The 18,420-nt window shown below is 40.9% G+C and overlaps 1 protein-coding gene across 4 annotated transcripts in view; it reads left to right on the top strand.

Moving 5' to 3' along the window:
* Positions 1-1,082: 1,082 nt before the first annotated feature.
* myofl (myoferlin like) overlaps positions 1,083-18,420 on the top strand; it is a 37,795-nt gene continuing 20,457 nt past the window's right edge. For all 4 annotated transcript variants that reach the window (XM_048988032.1, XM_048988031.1, XM_048988030.1 and 1 more), the window contains exons 1-15: positions 1,083-1,290; positions 2,243-2,298; positions 2,641-2,732; positions 13,177-13,285; positions 13,616-13,709; positions 14,705-14,871; positions 14,992-15,120; positions 15,313-15,375; positions 15,635-15,685; positions 15,853-15,883; positions 15,975-16,090; positions 16,886-17,012; positions 17,920-18,023; positions 18,135-18,203; positions 18,338-18,381. In XM_048988032.1, the coding sequence (XP_048843989.1) occupies positions 1,203-1,290; positions 2,243-2,298; positions 2,641-2,732; positions 13,177-13,285; positions 13,616-13,709; positions 14,705-14,871; positions 14,992-15,120; positions 15,313-15,375; positions 15,635-15,685; positions 15,853-15,883; positions 15,975-16,090; positions 16,886-17,012; positions 17,920-18,023; positions 18,135-18,203; positions 18,338-18,381 (1,340 nt within the window). In that variant the 5' untranslated portion in view covers positions 1,083-1,202. The remainder of the gene's footprint in view (positions 1,291-2,242; positions 2,299-2,640; positions 2,733-13,176; positions 13,286-13,615; positions 13,710-14,704; positions 14,872-14,991; positions 15,121-15,312; positions 15,376-15,634; positions 15,686-15,852; positions 15,884-15,974; positions 16,091-16,885; positions 17,013-17,919; positions 18,024-18,134; positions 18,204-18,337; positions 18,382-18,420) is intronic.

The raw sequence follows: 18,420 nt of genomic DNA, 5'->3' as shown, positions 1-18,420 counted from the left end.
TAGTAGTAACTTAGTAGTACTAGTAACTGAGACAGGATCGACATCACACCACAATTCATTAGTGATTAACTAACATGAGATCAGTATTTCATTTGTTATTCATTACGTGTGCCTTCAGTAGTAGTAAAGAATTGATAGCATAATATTACATAAAGAAAGAAATCACATTTATTTCGCAACAGCATCCCATCTCTGGTCTGAGTCATAGCTGCCCAGCCCTACTCCTGGAGATGTACCACTCTGCAGAGTTTAGGTGCAACCATGATTTAACACACATGATACAGATAATCAGGCCCTTCAGTAGCACAAGAGTGTTAGGCCCAGCTTAGCTTCAACATAGCTGGATGAACTGAGCAGTGGTCCCTTTTCCCTATCCGACTGGTGTGTCAGCAAATTTGATTCTTGGTGTTTCTACCTGGACAATTGTGTGCTAATTGGGTTCGAGCTGTGACGAATTCAGTTAATGATATTGAATGACGGTGCTTTCTAAATGAACACGAGGTGGAGCCGGTGATATATGGAAGGATTTGTGTATAGAGTTTCTCGCAAAAAAAGTTCGACGACTCTGAATCATGCATTAAAACAGGTGAATAGTGTTTACAGTTTTAGGAAATGGTTCTGTCTTTCGATAGATGGCGTCATGGTTTTGGATGTTTAGTTTTAGGTCCAGTTAGTGTGTACGCGACCGAGGAAAAACAGGAATGACGTTCAACAACTGGGTTTCCTTGTTCACGCGCATGCCGCTAGGTGGGGCTAGAGTGCCTTCAAAGCCTTCTTTCCCAAAGTAAGAATCCTGCAAATGAATTTAACGAAGGTTGTAGAGATTGTGGTATCCAGGTTGGTTAAGAGAAGCATTCCCCAACTTAAAACGAAATATTAATTCAGCTTATGCGGGTTTTAGCACTCTCCACTGCAAGTTAAAAATCAGAAGTATGTTGTTTTTCCATAGTCATAGTCTCGGAAAATCTTAAAAAAAAAAAAAAAATCTAGCGTAATAAGCGCACACTGGTACAGGTACGGACAATAGCCAGTCCTACAGAAATCCCCACCCACCTCTCATTTTCCTGAGGTACATAACAGCAGTATTTTTTTATTAGTCACCACCTCTGGCTGCAAATGATGTGGCTGCGGGGACACGTCCTGCAACCTTACTGCCAGATTCTCCGTTAGACCATAAAACTTCTCAGAAGTTCCATTCCACAATGTTACGCGTTATTGTGGAGTCTGCTAAAGGACTTCCAAAAAAGAAAATTGGAAATCCGGACCCCATAACTACAATTGTTTTTAGAGGTGGGTTTGAATTACCGAATCTTTCTTTATAAATGCATCTTCTCTCCGAATACACGTAATATATTTAGGATCTACTCGGTGTAAAACTTTTGTCGACTAACCGGTAAATTAAAACGAATAGTTAGCGATGAATGTGTCCTTGTTATTTTTTGGTCGCATGAATAACTTCGGTTTTAACTTGGTAGTTTTTTTTTACATATTTTGTGCGTGTTTTGGAAAAAATAGGTTACGAATGACAGTAACAGTATCACTGGAGGAATGTGTTGTAGACTTTAATCTCTTTTAAAAAAAGTTGTTAGTTCTTTTAAAAATAGTATCTGCAGGATTTGATGGGGGGAATTCGCAAACTTTTTTTTCCTGAATACGTGACATTCGCGATTGCATGGCGAATGGTGTTTTATACGAATTATTATCACACATCGAAGATTTCTGGTTTAAAACAATATTGATTTAGGGTAGGAACATGAAATAAAACGATGTAACAAGATATATCAGAAAGTATACGAGTACTGCTTAAAATGATTTCTTTAGGTTATGTTAAGCAGAATCGTTATAAGTGAAATATGCCAATAATGCACAATAGCATGGTATTAATTACTGGACGTTAAATATCTTTTTAACGCATATATACTTTGAAAATGTATAATTAATGGGGAATGTACATGTTCTTGCCTGGGTTTCCACTGTATCCCGTCTAGAATCTAGGTGTTGGCTCTGGTTGGTTTACACTGTGCCGCTCTGGGTGTGGAGTAAGGAAACAGGAATTGGGAACTTAACCTACATGCTTGGCACAATGTCATGGCATCATTAGTCATTGCAAGTTCCTGAATGATATAATCTTGCATTTGATAGGCCAGATCCGTACGAAATGCTAATGTATATACTTGATGCTGCACAAAGTGTCCTGGAGCACATAAATATTCCAATATCAAAAGTGCCTTTTTATTTTTAGATGAGAAGAAAAAGACCAAATCTATCAACAGTGAAGTAAATCCAGTTTGGAATGAAGTAAGTGTAATTAATATACCAGCAGAAAATAAAACAGTTTGAGGCTTATTTGGGTAAATTTACCTTCCATCAGGTTTGACTGAACTGACGTCATGTGTGTGTCAGGTTTTCACAGTGGCTACACAAATATATATTTTATTGTATTTAAGGCAGATAAATGCAAGAAGTCTCTTGATATTTTTTGCAGAGGTTAAGCACACAGTTGTGCAATATTATCTATGTTGTGTTTAATTGCCTTCTGAAAAATTAGCTAATTATTCAAGGAGTATTTTCGTTGGTCTTTAGTTACTCAGTCATGTGAGTAAACACACTGATAAATGACACGTAATCTTTCCTTTGTAGGCCCTTGAATTTGACTTGAAAGGTTCAGCACTAGATTCATCATCCTTTTTAGATGTGATTGTGAAAGACTACGAGACAATTGGGAAAGACAGGTATGAATCTTTGAAGTGTTCTACCCTTGCAAGCTTTCTAATGTGGAAGACTTGAGGGAAAGAAGGACTGCAGTTTTTCTGAATTGCGAAAACACTAAACCCCTTTCCCTGCACCAAATTCTCAGTGGGCTGAATCGGTCTATCAGTTCAGTCACACTTTTGCTGAAGCTTGAACACATTGTCAGTCACAAATTACATGACACGTTTTGCAGTGTAATGTAAACATGGGCTGCGAAAGGTAAACGCAACCAGCATAGCGTAGCCATCCTCTAAATGCAAAGGCTCAATAATGTTCGCACATGTTTCTAAACATGTGAAGAAGCCAATGAGAACACATGCTGGATGAGAGTGCAAATGTCATAGGTGAGTTGAATTTTGATGTCCAAGTACGGATGGGTCACAACAGTGGAATCTTACCCTGCTGCCTAGCAAGGGAGAACATTGGCTGTGGTGTAGACAAAGTTCTGTCCTCATCCAACCTTTATTTGATGAATAAGATTACCAATTTTCTCTGTCAGCTGTCTCAAAAAGAAAGAAAAAATATGGAAACTCAGGCCATTTTTAAGACTGAAAGCTTGCGAATCACTGTTCTCACGGTGGAGTTTCTTTAACTGTCGTGCTGTTTTTCCTCTTGCGCTTCCCGTTTGTTCCAGCAGCCCTGACTGGCCAAAGAGGAGTAGTCGTTACTGGAACAAAATAGAAAATGACTCAAGAATGTAGCATTGTGAGGGGGAAAAAAAAACTTGCACATGTGTAACTCTAGTCTGAAATAATTATGAACACAATAGAGTGGCAGAGCTTCTTTCGAGAGCCGTAAAAGCATCACTGGATTATGTTGCTCCTGGCATGTCACACCCCACACCCTGTGGCTGCGTCGGAACATGTCTAGTTATGTACAGGCAGCAGTCATACAGTATAGTCTAAAGCAGCATTAGTTGCTTTTTACAACAAAAAACACACCACTGTCTTTTAAAATTGAATGGGACTTGAAGGAATTTCAGTTTCTTTTAGCGCTTTTGTTTAGTATTATGAAAAAAATATTTTTACATTTTCTGCTTTGTCTCTCATTCCCAACCCTCTCCATCTTATTCAGCACAGCAGGGTTCCCCAGTTCCAGTCCTGAATGGCCAGTTTGCGGCACAGTTTGCAGAATTCCCTGCTCAGACACGCCTTATTCGGCTCACCAGCTAATCGCCAGGTTTAGTAGGTGTCTGAGCAGGCAATTCTGCAGACTGTGTCACAGACTGGCCCTCCAGGACAGGAATTGGGGGAACTCTACAGAACAGGGTCAGGCCGAGCATACCATTTATCCAGGGAAGCGGGGGGCACAAGGCAGGGGGCGCGCTGGCAAGATGCCAGTGCGGTACCCGTTACAGAAAAATAAATATGAAGCGATTACATTTTTGGCCCATATTAAATAAGGTCCCAGGAATGTTGGTACTTGAAGGATCATGCTTCTTCTGTGAACAGGGTCATCGTAGAAAAAATGGATGGGGGAGCTTAGTCTATACTGGGGGGGCTAGTGGCAAACTATTCATGACTTAAGCCAATAAATACACATTTATTTGGGGGGGCTGAAGCCCACCTAAAATAGGCCTAATGACACTTCTGTATATGAAGCCTGCACCATATACTCATCCAGTAACAGAAGTAGTACTGATTTAGTTGCTGTGTGATCTAGTGTATATATTGACCATATAGTATTCACTATGAGCCAAACGTTGCATCTTGGCAAAAATGATCATTCACAAAGTGCCTAGTTGATTCAGCATTGCTGTGTGTGTGTGTGTGTGTGTGTTTTTTTTTCTCCCTTTTTTAAACTGGTTGCACAGCACTGATGTTTGACTAGATTGGATGAAATCTGTTTACTATTTATAGCTGCAGCCAAATTCTGTGCGGAGTTTTAAGCAGGCCCCGCCTCAAGCCAACTCAAGACAAGTTTTTCCCATGTTATTCCTGGGTTTAATTTTTTTCCCCTGTAAAGTGGAAATGAGACGTATGGTCTCAATCAAACAATGACGTACTCCGGGTTTCCAAGCCCCAGTGATTAAACTGCCGAAACGCATCCATCCTCATTCACTTGCTGTTATTTAAAATCCATTTTCTATGCAGATAGCAGCTTTTACTTTTAGCTTCCCGCTGGGGAAAAGTTGCAGCTGTTTAGAAATGCCACGATACACGACTGCGATGAAGGTAGCGTCGGATTGGAACAGCACAGAGGCAAGATGACATCTAGGGGTGGAGATCGGCCGCTGAGTCACACAGGCACAGTTTCTGATAGAACCCTTTGTGTTTCGTAACCTAGCAACAAAGGAAGGCAAAGGCTTCGCTCGCTTCTGCTGTAACTCCACTGCATAGCTCCTTTGCTTATGTTTAATTTTAAATAATAATAATAAAAATGGTAGCCAAGTACTAATCACTTTTAAGTTGAAAACAATAGGCCACTTTTAAAAAGGTCTGACTAATCTTAGCAATAATGGCTTAGCAATAATCCCACTTATTATTTGGTTATTTTAAATGGATATTCACTGACATTTTGCTCCATTCATAATTTTAAAGATATACTTTCTTTAATGCTGTTAAGTCTCCCCCTTAGTGTGAATTGCCACAGGACAGCTCTTTGACTCATGTAGTTTGCACGTTATCACACGTAGCGCGACCTCTCTGCTGTGGCAACTGGCTCTAGTGTTTAGTGGAAAAACTTAATGGATTGTTTTACTTCCCCAAACATTATGCCATATAAGGCAGCTGCATTACAGACTGCTGGAGATTCGTATTTTTGTTTGATTAGCCAATGTTCCCTGGTCCTGTCCTCCCTGTTACCGAGACAAAGCAGTTGAGGGTTATTCCAGGGAGACCGTAGCGATGGGAAGTCGTCATTCAGCATGTCTTTAGATCTTCATTGTCACGAGTAAATAAATATTTCTGTCCGATTACACATAATGTGTCTGCTGGGGTATGATTAAAGGAGCATGAGGTGAACAAGATGGTATGTTTCTCTCCAAAACAAACAGAGGACATTCCTAACACTTTGTGAGTACAGATTAGCAGGCAGCATATATATATATATATATATATATATATATATATATATATATATATATATATATATAATATATATTTTTTTTTTTGGCTGAAACAACAAGAACAGCAACAGTTCCATGGGGAGAGAGTTTATAAAAGCTCTCTCCACATACTGCGATCTCAGGAGTTTTAGGAAACTTTTTACAAAGGGAGAAACGGAAAGGGCAAACTTGCTACAAGCAAAATATTGAGATTAAGAAAAGGAGAGTACACTTTCAGTTCTGTGGTTTTACGTATCAGGACATCTGGTCCTTGGCATGTTTTATAATTATGTAAATGCGACCTCAGATGAACAACACATGACGTGTGTCACTGTCGTTATTTATTTAACAAAATCTAAGACAAACTTCAGAAGCAGCGTGTGAAAAATCAAGTACACCTGTACTGCTTACATAGGAATTAAGAGGATAAGTAGCAGTCAAGTGCTGTTAATCAAATGCACTTGATTATTTGGTCATTAGCATGTTAGACCACCTCTATAAAAGCAGAAGATTTGTGGTGTGTGTGAACACAATGCCAAGGAGGAAAGGCATGAACCATGATCTTAGAGAAGCAATTGCTGCTGCCCATCAATCTTGGTTATATTTCAGTTCTAATTCTTTGGAAATGGCCTTAAGTCCATCATTCTACAGTGAGAATGTCACAAGTGGAAGACATTCAAGAATTTTTTTAATCTTCCCAAGAGTGGACGTCCCAGCAAAATCACCTCTAGGTTAGACCGTGCAATGCTCAGAGAAATTGCAAAAAAAATACCCAAAGAGCTACATCTCAGACTCTACAGGCCTCCGTCGGCATGTTACAGTTGATGACAGTACAGTTAGAGAGTGGCTTGTGTGGAAGGGCTGTCAGAAGAATGCATCTTCTCTCTCACGAAACATGGCAGCATGGCTTGGGTTTGTGAATTTCCATAAGCTACAAGAGTTCTGGAACGATGTCCTTTGGAGAGACAAGACCAAAGGGCAAGTGTGAAATAATGCACAATGTCACATTTGGCAAAAACCAAACGCAGCATATCGGCACAATCGCCCCATACCAACAGTCAAACACTGTGGTGGAGGGGTGATGATTTGGGCTTGTTTCGCAGCCACAGGACCTGGGCACCTTACAGTTACTGACTTGACCATGAACTCCTCTATACTGAAGTACTGTAAAGTCAAATGTGAGGCCATCTGACACCTAAGGCTTGGCTGAAATTGGCTGAAAAGAGGTGCTGCAATGGCCAGTTCAAAGTCCAGACCTCAACCTGATTGAAATGCTGTGGTGGGACATTAAAATAGCTGTGCATAAACAAATGTCCTCAAACCTCAATGAACTGAAGCAACATTGTAAAGAAGAGCCAGCTGAAATTCCTCCACAATGATGTGAGAGACTGATAACGTCATACCGAAAACGATTACTTCAAGGTATTGCTGCTAAAGGTGGTTCCTCATGCTATTGTTTCATGGGGTGTACTTAGTTTTTCCACGCATGGCTTCTCCATTTTGGCTTCATTTTTGTTAAATAATGATTTTGGTGGAATATCTTGTGTTTGTTTTACGCCTGAGGTTAGATTTAAATGATTTTTGAATAAATGATGTCCTGACACGTGACTGTAAGATTCCTGAGAGGTCCAATGAAGTTTTTAGAAGAAAAATGAGAATCCATAAAGATGTATATTGTATTTAGCTACATTCCAACATAATACTGTAATTAACTTGTTTTTTTTTTAATGTTACAACAGGATGCACTTGTAGAGCAAGGCAAGCTATCCTTGAATGCTGTGATGCAATGCTACATACAGTGGATTAAGAAATTATTAAAGGCAGTTTCTTCATGTTATTTACATTATACATACTTTAGGATTTAGCGGATGGATGTGCATAAACAGTATTTGGCACTTAGCATTATGCATTAGCATTGTGTCATTTCTGTGTGGGATTCACTGGAACAGGTTGTATACATGTATATAGACACAGGCACACAACGTTTTTGGCCTGTTCTGTAGGTAAGTGGTTAAACTCGCCTTACAGATAATCCCTGAGTCAGATTGGGAGTGCCGTGACAAGGATCGTAGCTTTGCATTGTTTTAATCGACGAATAAGTTTGCAAACCATGGGGAAAAAAAACACATTAACAAGGAATTACAAGATGACTAATGAGCAACACTGAGTTACAGGTTGCTTGAAATACCATTTTGTGTCTCCCCGTAGTTGTACCTATGCAGGGAATTGTAAACGAGAACATTCAAACGCCTGAAATCCATTGGGGGAATGCAAGGGCCAACAACCTTGTGCCACGCCTGTCCCCGATTCCAGGTAGCTGAACCTGCTCTGGGCTGATGGCATTTCGTGCCCAACCTTACTTAAGCAGAGCAGTGTGCAATTCTTACTGCTCACTCGTCATCAATGTGCTTGGAGCATAGGGTTCAGCTGGCTCTCATTCAGAGGTTTGGTCTGTGGGGCTAGATGCAGTAGGTCAGTAGGTCAGTTTCCTTTGTACTTATCAGTTGCGGGCAGGTACTGGCTTGGTACTTTTTGTGTGGTTTGGGTCGTGGTTCTTGTTGACCGGCATCTTGATTTGGGGTTTCTGGTTAGCTGGGTTCTGCTTTTAAGGTTCATGGTCCCAAGTAGCTTGCATTTTGCAGCTGGTGTGCTGTTCCCCTGGTTTTCAATGTGTGTGTCGCGATTTATGAGCGTGTTCTTGGTCTGGGTTCTTCCATCCACCTTCTGCCTTACTTCATCCTGGAGTAATCCATCCAGTCAGCAGCAACACTGATTGGACTGTTGGTTTCGAGGCAGATGACCTGGCGTGATGGATGGATGGATGGATGGATAGATGGCTCGGGTGGATATGTTTTGTCTATAAAAGTAAATGAAAGGTTTTCACTAGTTAACGCTGAGTCAGTCATGACACTGTAACCCACAACTTAAAAGTAACATGAATTAAAATTTATACATTGATGAAATTAGATTTTCCAGCTGCACACTGCAATTACGCGCCCAGACTTGTGCCGTGTGCTTCTTGGGATGGTGAGACTGTACTGCGGGGGCAGATATGAGAACTGATGGATGCTTCAAGGTATTTTCAGCAGAGGTGCACGATCCGATATTCAGATCTATATCTGCACCGATGCAGATCTCTTAGACAGATGTGGTATCAGCCATATATGAGTGATCCATGCCCAATACTTATTTAGTTTTCATTAGTCTGTAAAAAGACTCTTCTGATCCAATAGTATGGTCAATCGCATATCTATTCTTTCCCATTTTAGATGTGATTTTTGCAGCATTCAAGCTGAATGCTAACTCTGTCACTCAGTATTTTGCCACTCGGCGGGTGTGAGCGCAGTTTGCCTGCTATGATGTCACACGCATACCCTTTGCAGTTGGAGAAGTCCAAGAACAGCAGATAAGGTGACGATCCTGAAGAATTTTACGCTTGAAACAGGTAGTGGCACAGCGATTTTGCAACCTTTGTAAAAACAGTTTTGAGAGGTGGTAGTGGAATTTAGTAGAAATGGCGCTAAACACAGCCCACGCAATTGTGCAACACAATGCAAGTAATATGAAAAAGCATATTACTAATTTTGGCGTCGCTGGCTTGGGCGCTTGCTGCAGCTTGTGATGCAGGAGGGGCTGCTATCGCAACAAAGTGTAAGTGATGCTGTTGCCAGTGGGAGAGAAACTGTGGAGCATTTTAAGCATTTGCCACTTGCGTATCCTAACCTGGAAGATTATTCCAATCGAACTATAAATGCCTCAAAAATGTCAGGATGTGCAAACGAGGGGGAACAGGACGTTATGTACGCTTCTTGTAGCCTAATTTTTTTTTTCTACCTTATTTGTATTTACTAGTTTTAAAAAATAACATATAAAGTATTTATATATACATTTACCATATTAAAGTAAAAAGGGCTCTTGTACCGGAATATCTATTAGTACTTGCATTTGTGTATTGGAATCGGATCGGCACTGAAAAAATGTGGATCGACCCATCCCTAATTCAGGTAGCCAGATTAGAACGTGACACCCGGGGTTTTTCCCGTGTAATATGTCAACCTTTCAGTGATCAGTGTAAGAATCAGAGGCTTTTAGGCCCCTGGCTGAGTGGGTCCCAGGACAGCAATTTCTCCCCAAGTGTCAGTAAATATCTAGTCCTTGAAAATAAGAAGGCAGGCAATGCTCGTTTACAGAGGAGCCGTGAAGAGGCTCTACAGATGTAAGTTACTGAGAGACTCCAACACAGACAGCATTATATTAACACAGCAGCAATCTAGCAGGCGCGCCAATGACTTTATTTCTCAGCCGACGGGGCAGCTGAGGACTGCAGAGGGCGTTGAGAGCCGCTCAGGTCATCGCCAGGACATATCTGCTCTCATTTAAGGAAATTTTTCACCACACGCTGTAGCACAAAGACAGGCGCTATTGTTAAAGGCTCCATTCACCAAGCGCAGTCAAATTTCTCCCTCCACCTTTCTGGCACAGATGCATCAACTCTCAGTCCGTAAAGTGCCAAACAGTTTGTCTGTGAGCCATCAGCCTATGCAACAGATACTGATTGTATGAAGTGCAAGGAAACCTTAAATGAAATGCTGGTTATTTGCGCATTGTGTTTATCGTTTCTGTTCTTACTGGATGGCTCAGTGGGTTCCACTGGATGATTCTTTGTGATTGGAAGGTTGCTGATTTTAAATTCCCTACCTGTGGAGTGGTTTCTCAGTCGGGAGCTTGAACAAGGCCCTTAATACACACGGCTCCGTGGACGATGTCCGAGCCTGCTTGATGATCCTCACCTGTATGTTGTTTTGGACCAACGCGTCTGCTAAATAAATAAAACATTTGTTCGGTGTAAAAGTCTGCAGTACTGTTCATGCTGTACGTGTCGTTTAATTTCATTGACGGTGCCATTTAATGTTTTATCTGTAGGACGCATGTGAACCTGAAAGCTTGAAGGAAACTGTATTGTTATACAAATGAAGTAAAAATGACTAATGAAAAAATACATGGTGAGGTTAGAATGTAGTCGGTTACACCCTCAGAAAATATAACCGATCCCGGACATGTAACGCCACCAAAAAAAAAATTATGAAAGTAAAAGTATTCCTTAACTTAAAGCACTTATCTTACTTCATTCAGCTTTTCTTAGCTTAAAGAAATGGGGTTTCTCTGACAAGTATATGCAGTTGTTGGTCATCATCAAGCTTATTGCAATGTAATACAGAGCAAATGCGATGCTCGAACAATGTAACCCCTCAGACATCTTATGCTTTCCAGTTACATTTAAAATAGTAATGTTGCTTATATCAAAACTTGACATGAGGTTCTAACTTATCCAACTGAGAAGTTCAGTTACGATAGTCGCCGCATTTCTATAGTTGCGGGTGGCAAGTTGTACAGGAATCAGCATTTTTCTCTGGCCGGACAGGACCGATGCCCCCCTTTTTTTCACACATTAGCAATTTTCAGGAAAGGAAAACCGAAGGGATGTTTCAGAGTCTTTAGGAAATTGGTTGGCTATGCTGAAATCTGCTGTGGAGAAATAAGCAGGTTTCTTTGTGTTTCCCACCAGCATACTGTCAACAAAAACAAAATCTAACAATACCCAATCCTTAAATATGAACATAATGAACATTTTAAATATACAAAAAATGGGCCTAAGCTTAATGTCGTGCAATTTAGGTCTGGCCCATTGTTTTGGCCCGGAGAGAATATACAGTATGCAATTGTGAGCTGAAAGCGCATTCTTCCTTGTTGAACAGGACGGGCTGTTAAAACAGGGTGATTTGTGGTTTGATGCAAAGTTAGCTGCTGCAATGTTGGGTGAGGCTCTGTCAAGCAAGCTTTATGTCAACATTGCTGTTCACATAGGTTGAAAAGAAGACATAGGACACACAAAACAACCTTGCCGGAGTCTTCTTATTGCCATTTAGAGAATGCTACATCCATGCTAATTGCTAATGGTTGCATTATAATGTCCATGTGCTGTTTACTACCGACATCCGTCTCTTTCTCGTATTCAAATAGTGTGTCTGGCTTTGAATGTCAGGAGTCTGTACTTGTGTCCAGATGGTCGTCGGTTTGAATCAATTGAAGCTTCTGGCCGTTGCGCAAGGCCCTTAATCCCAAGTGATTCTCCAGGGGCATTGGAAGAATGGCTGACTCTGTGCTCAGACCCCAAGCTGCACTCTTACCTGTGTGTGTGTGTGTGTGTGTGTGTGTGTCACTCATAGCAGATTAAGATGGGATATGTAAGAATCCATCTGTAGCTGTACTTTTTGCTTCTGCAAACAGGCAATAAAGTATCAGTTTAAAAAAAAAAAAAAAAGTGGATGAGAGTTGAAGGTGTGGCTTTTTGCTCACGGCTGCCCAAGTGATGTTTGGAATTGAGGGAGCAAGTTACGATCTGCAGCTCCCTGGACACCAACATTCCCTGAGTTGCGTTCCTGGTGCCTCATAAAAGCGACTTGTCTTTAGCTGAATGCTTACTTATCCTGTTAGTTCTGCATGCACTCTGTTTCTCTTTTGCTACGTTTCTGTGAGACTGTATGGCCATGGCATTGACCTCAGTTCTAGGCCCTGACCTGTATAAATGCGCAGACGACGGATGGTCCTAGGTTTAAAATTTTTGCCAGGACCTGGCAACCCTGAAGACTGAACAGCTTAATAAGTTGGTCACTTGTTTACTCTGGGAGGTAGTTTGCCTGCAACCACTGAACTAGTGCAGCCAGGGAATGATGAACCTCCCTCAGCCTTGAGTTCCTGCTCATTCTGCTTACAAACCTTTAACCACGAAGGAGTTCTGGGGATGTTCACACAAGTAGGATCAGTTGGCATCCAAGTGCCTTCAGCTGCTCTGGTGTTTACTCTTTATGTTTGATGAAAGGAGTGGCTTTTCAGACTTAAAAGGCGCAAACACAGCATGCCGACAAATATGTAGACTCCAGTATTTCTACACAGGTGATATTGAGTAATGTGTGCTGAGCATAACTCATTGATTGTGTAACTTTTTAGCAGTATGTTCTAATTGTGAAATATTCCACTTTCCATATTAAACAGTCACACACTTCTCCATGGTATAGTCTCATATTTTAAACTGGTATTAGTTCCTGTTTTTACAATGATGTAATTGGAATTTTAAAGAGATCTTATAGTCTCATTTATACAATTTGGAAAAAATGTTATGTTTTTTTTTCTTTTTTTTAAATTTCAATTAAAGTCTGTTCTAACTTGAAATTTCCTATATCTAGATTTCCTGTTATCTGGCCCTGTCATACACATGATGCTCAATAGTTTGGAGGCAAACAGCAATTCTAGTTAAAATTTGACGCTTCCTCTCACAACACTCACGTAAATCGCATGTTTCGTTCATAACTGTTTTGCAGGCCGATTGGCTCTGCAAAAATCGCACTGAAAGATCTGGCAACTGGTCAAGCCAAGTCTCTCCCGTCGAGAAATTTGGTACTTGTCAATGAAAAAAATCAGGATATTGGGGTAAGCACAACTTTTGATTTCTCCATACTGATGTACAATTCCTACACTTGGGCTTTTTGATGAGAGGAAAAAGCTATTATCTACTGGCTGGGAGACATCTAGTTTAACTGGCCCTTCAGTGGAAATTAAGTTTGTTTCATTGTCTGCATCACCTGTTGGGTAGGAGTGGCAGTGACACTGTTAAAGCTATTTATTTACACATTTGCAAATTGTAATTAACAGAAATAGCATGCATTTTATAATAGTTCAGTAACATACTGGAAATGAAGATGAATGCAGGAAAAACTGTTTTATGTATTTGGTTGATTTGAACACGCCTTTATTTTTTAGGCTACCATCAATTTAGTAATTGGATACGAGCCACCGGCTAACGCCCCACCTAATCCAAATGAGATGCAAGTCAATAGTGATGCCGCTGCAAATGGTAGGTGAAACAGTCAATAGGTTTGGAGAGGCATGGATACCCTGGCCAGTTCAGGGGGCCACTTCAGGGACGCTTGCATACGTGAAATTGCACATAAAACTTGGTGGAGGGGCCGATGGCGACATGTTCCTAAATTTAAGTACCTTAATCTGTTTATTTTCTTGATTTTTGAATTCCTGGGTTTTCCGTGATTTTGATTTCTCAGGGGATGGTTGTCGTGATTTAAAATATCAGTTAATGTAATTAAATTGTATCTCTTAAGCAATTTCCAAATGATCTTCATTAGTAACAATTCATGTAGACTGTATATGCAGCAGGTTTTGTTTACCTGCATTTTTTTTTTTTTTTTTTTTTTTTTACATATTATCAGCGTGTGTTTCTCTTTAAAACCTGCTCGCCCTCCCCTTACATGCCTGAATTCGGTGCCAGATTACTGGCTTCGTAATCTGATTGAATGGTTTAGTGGTGGCAACTATTCAATAATACACCATGAATTCTAAAATAATTTCAACTTGCTGAATAGTATCACCCTCATTAGGTCTGCAGCTAATGAAAATTAACACGGCAGCGTAAATCAGTCTTGCGTTAACCTAGTTATCCCTTTCATTGATGTGTTCTTCAGCCTGTTGTTGCAGGACGTTTAGCTATCCTAACGACACCAGGACATCCTCCACACCTCCAGTGTTTTAAATGTTAAGAGCTACCCTTAGAGACCTAGGCTTCGTTTCAATGGAACTTCACCGTATGGATTATTGTATTGTCACGATATATAATGGGAAATGAAAACGAGTTCAAAGGAATCTTCTTCGTCTAAAAGAAGTGCCTTCATGCTTAGTCATTTAGTATGGAGGTGGATGAAGTGGGTGAGATTTTAGGCCGGTCCCATGACTGCAGCAAAGACCATTTTATTACTGTTGCAACTTTCTGTGGTCTTTAGCTTTGACACTTGGAAACAGTGCCCGACGTACGACGTCCTTTTGGATTTTTTCCTTCAGGTGGAGATGGAGGCGATGGTGGAGATGAGAGCAATACCGATGGGGGACAGGTGACGTCTCCTGGGGGAGACCCTTCTCCTGGCCAGCCTGGGATATCACCCCAGAAGATCGTGAATAGGGCCAGGAATAGACATCGACCTTTGTCCAACAAACCTCAGGACTTTCAGGTGTGTCATCACAGTGAAATAAATTTCCCGATTTTCCAATATCAGAATATAAAACGTTTAAACTATTCAGTCCATTGATGTATATTAGTAAATAGCTAACTCTGTCTTGCAATCCCATAGATCCGTGTCCGAATTATTGAGTGTCGTCAATTGCCTGGAAACAACATAAAACCAGTGGTTAAGGTGTATGTCTGTGGACAGACACATAGAACACGAATCAAAAAAGGAAATAACCCATTTTTTGATGAGGTAATGAACATCTGCATTACAGATTATTAATGCTTCTAAATGTTTCTATTCTGTGAGATCTACGGTTTGAGTAAATGAATATCACCTGGAAACGTCAATCTGCATTCACTGAACTCTCCCCAAAGACAATCCTCACCCATTTTCTAAACTGAAATCAAGCTTTTACAAAAGCTTTTTTTCTTTTCCCGACAGATATTCTTTTACAATGTCCACATGCTTCCCTCAGAACTGTTTGATGAGCATATCAGCATTCGGGTAAATCAACTTTTTGCATATTTTTCTTAATCCAAGCACCGGTGCATAGGGAGAGTTTAATATCGGAGAAAGTAGGAAATGCATAATGGCAAAGGATAAACCAAGTAATGTAGCATGTTCTCACTGCAGTTTTCTGGCATAGTCAAGCTTGATGGATGGACATAGAATACCCCACAGATACAATAATGATGAGGATTCAGTTCATGTGCACTATTGTCAATATTTTGTACTGTAATCCTTACTTGCGTTTGCTATACAGGTGTATGACTCTTCCTCATTGAGGGCTGACAGTCTCATGGGTGAATTTAAGGTAATTCATTCATTCATTCATTCATTCATTCTGTCGGCTGTGAAGATGATGATCACGTCAAGAATGTGTCAGATAAGTAACGGGTGATATTTCAGTAAATCATGGATCTCTCATATCCTGCCTTCTTTTTGTTTCCTTACGAAATTAATTTGCGTTATTCTCTGCAGATCGATGTCAGTTACGTCTACGACGAACCTGGTGAGTCTTGGGTGCCTTACCGCCACTCCGTCGCCCTAAGCGTGCCCTTGCCGGCTTGGAAGATGCCATCTCTGTATTTCCACCCTGCCAGCTCATGCCATCATGAGGAAATGGCTGCTCCTGAATGACCCGGATGATGCCAGCCAGAGTGCCAGGGGGTACCTCAAAGTTAGCATGTTCATCGTGGGAACGGGAGACGAGCCGCCGGTAAGGCTGTTAGCCACCTGAGCTCTTTTCTTTTCGCCTGGTTTTGTTTTGTTTTCCGATTCATGCTGCAGTGGGTGCTGGTGTGTGTTTTTCCGGCTTTGATACATTTTTTTTAATCAAGCTGATTGAATGTAGCTTAAATTAATCCTGGTTTTGGCTCAGGATTCTGTAACTGTAGATCTCTAGTCACTGGGTTACGTAACTCAGTGGTTTCTGATCCAGGGGTGAAATCTCAAATTTGAATGGCATGCAGAACAAAATTCACAAATGGAGTGTTTTTTTTAGCTGATTGTATGCAGCAGTTGCCCCTGGTTGCTACCTTCATTTTTTTTGTTTATATGTTTTCTTAAGCCATTATTGTGTATTTGCTAGACCAATCATTTTGTTACTTGTTAAAGGCATAAAAATAGTCTAGAACTGGGTTGCACAACTGCCAAGGAGCAGACTCTGCTGAGTCGCGGAAGCGCGGTAGGGTAACCTGGTCTTTTTCATAATGGGTCGTCACATGGACACAAACCTGGGGAAGTTCCTGGGTGAGATTTATGAAGGGGGACCTCATCCTCCCCCCCTTCCCCACCGGCACTATGATAAGATGATGAATAGCCGAGCGATTTGGATTAAAAGGTTAAGAAACATTGGTCTAGAGTGCATGGATGAGCCGTACTTGGTTTACAATTGAAAACGCATTTACTATAATGAGAGTGAGTGGAGATTGGAGTGAAGTAGCCAGTACCCACTTTGACATGTTTTGGTGATTTAAAGTCACACGTCAAATATCTTCTTTTTTTTTAATAGGTTGAAAACAGGGAGAAAAGTGAAGACCAGGATGACATTGAGAGTAACCTACTGTTGCCTGCCGGAGTAACGCTGCGCTGGGTCACGTTGACCCTGAAAGTCTTTCGGGCTGAGGACATTCCCCAGAGTATGAATCACTTGTGCTAAATCGACAATAATGCCCGTTTTCCACCAGCACGGTGCCAGAGCCGGAACTAGTTCTGCTTGTTTCCAGCCCAAAAAAACTGGCCCTGGGCCTGAAAATCGCCTCCAGCACGGTACCACAGAAAGGCTGGAACCGTAACGTCAGCGACAGTGGGAAGGGCCTTCGCATCCAAAAAATTCAGTCCATAACCAATAGGGTTTAGTCTATTATCACTGGTGCTGGAAGTGAGACAACATGTCAGCTTATTAGCGGAATAATGTAACGTTGTCTCTTTTTTTATCCTGTCAAAAACAAAAGATTGATTTGGCCTGTTTTAATAATTAATTCTAAGCATGAGATCATGAGGCGGACAGCAAAGTTAAATTTTTGGCGGACTGTTTTATTGCGCGATTCTTAAAAGGACGGCAGCAAATCAGTGAGAGAGAATAAACTCACTTACACACTCAGACGGGGGGGCTTTAAAGAGACAAAAGTGGATGCAGGCAATAGAGAGAGAGTCAGTCAAAGCTTTTTTTTGGTTCGTCAGCTTATAAAAACTCAATCTGAAACAAATAATAATAAAGAAACGGAATACATGTTAACTTTTAACGTACTCTCACTTCCATCTACGTAACGTTTCTTTTCGGTTCTTTTGTGAAGCCATTAGAAATGCGGCCAGGTTCTCAGAAGGTACCAAGCGAGAACCAGGCCGGCACCGGCACCGGCACTGTGTTTGGTGGAAATGAGGCACAAGAGCCTTTCTGCCTTTAATTTCCCCAGAATGTTGCTTCCTTTAAGCTAACAGCCAATGAGTTGTTTTCATTCGTTTGTCATTATGGCGGGTTCTTGGGTTAGCGTGTAGCACCTGGCAGGGAAGCCTGAAATACATGGTTGGTTTCTCCTCTTGTAGTGGACGATGCCTTTGCACAGACTGTCAAGGAAGTTTTTGGAGGACAGGGTGACAGGAAGAATCTTGTGGATCCTTTTGTGGAGGTCAACTTTGCAGGAAAAAAGGTAATTAGTCACCTGGCAGTTCATAAATACTCTATTTACAGATTTTAATATTGTGCCCTTTGGTCCCTTGTTATTATTTAAACTGTCTGGGTAAATGTCTTGTTTTTATAGCTCCGTACAAAAGTAATTGAGAAGAATGCAAACCCAGAATGGAACCAGTTACTAAATGTCCAGGTCAAGGTAAGGGGGGAAAATCTCTCTATTGTTTTCTTATTACTATACAAGTGGCAGATTATTTGAAATGTTATAACTGTCGACAACGGGCATTCCTTTTGCAAGCGATAATTAAATTAGTTGATTTATCATTTCTGCAGTTCCCATCTGTGTGTGAACGCATCAAGCTGATTGTGTTTGATTGGTAAGTCAAAAGTAATTTGTTGTTACTTTTATTGAGATT

This window comes from Brienomyrus brachyistius, chromosome 20 (genome assembly GCF_023856365.1).
Source record: "Brienomyrus brachyistius isolate T26 chromosome 20, BBRACH_0.4, whole genome shotgun sequence".
NCBI classification, from domain to species: Eukaryota; Metazoa; Chordata; class Actinopteri; order Osteoglossiformes; family Mormyridae; genus Brienomyrus; species Brienomyrus brachyistius.
This window is presented reverse-complemented; position numbering and strand designations above follow the sequence as displayed.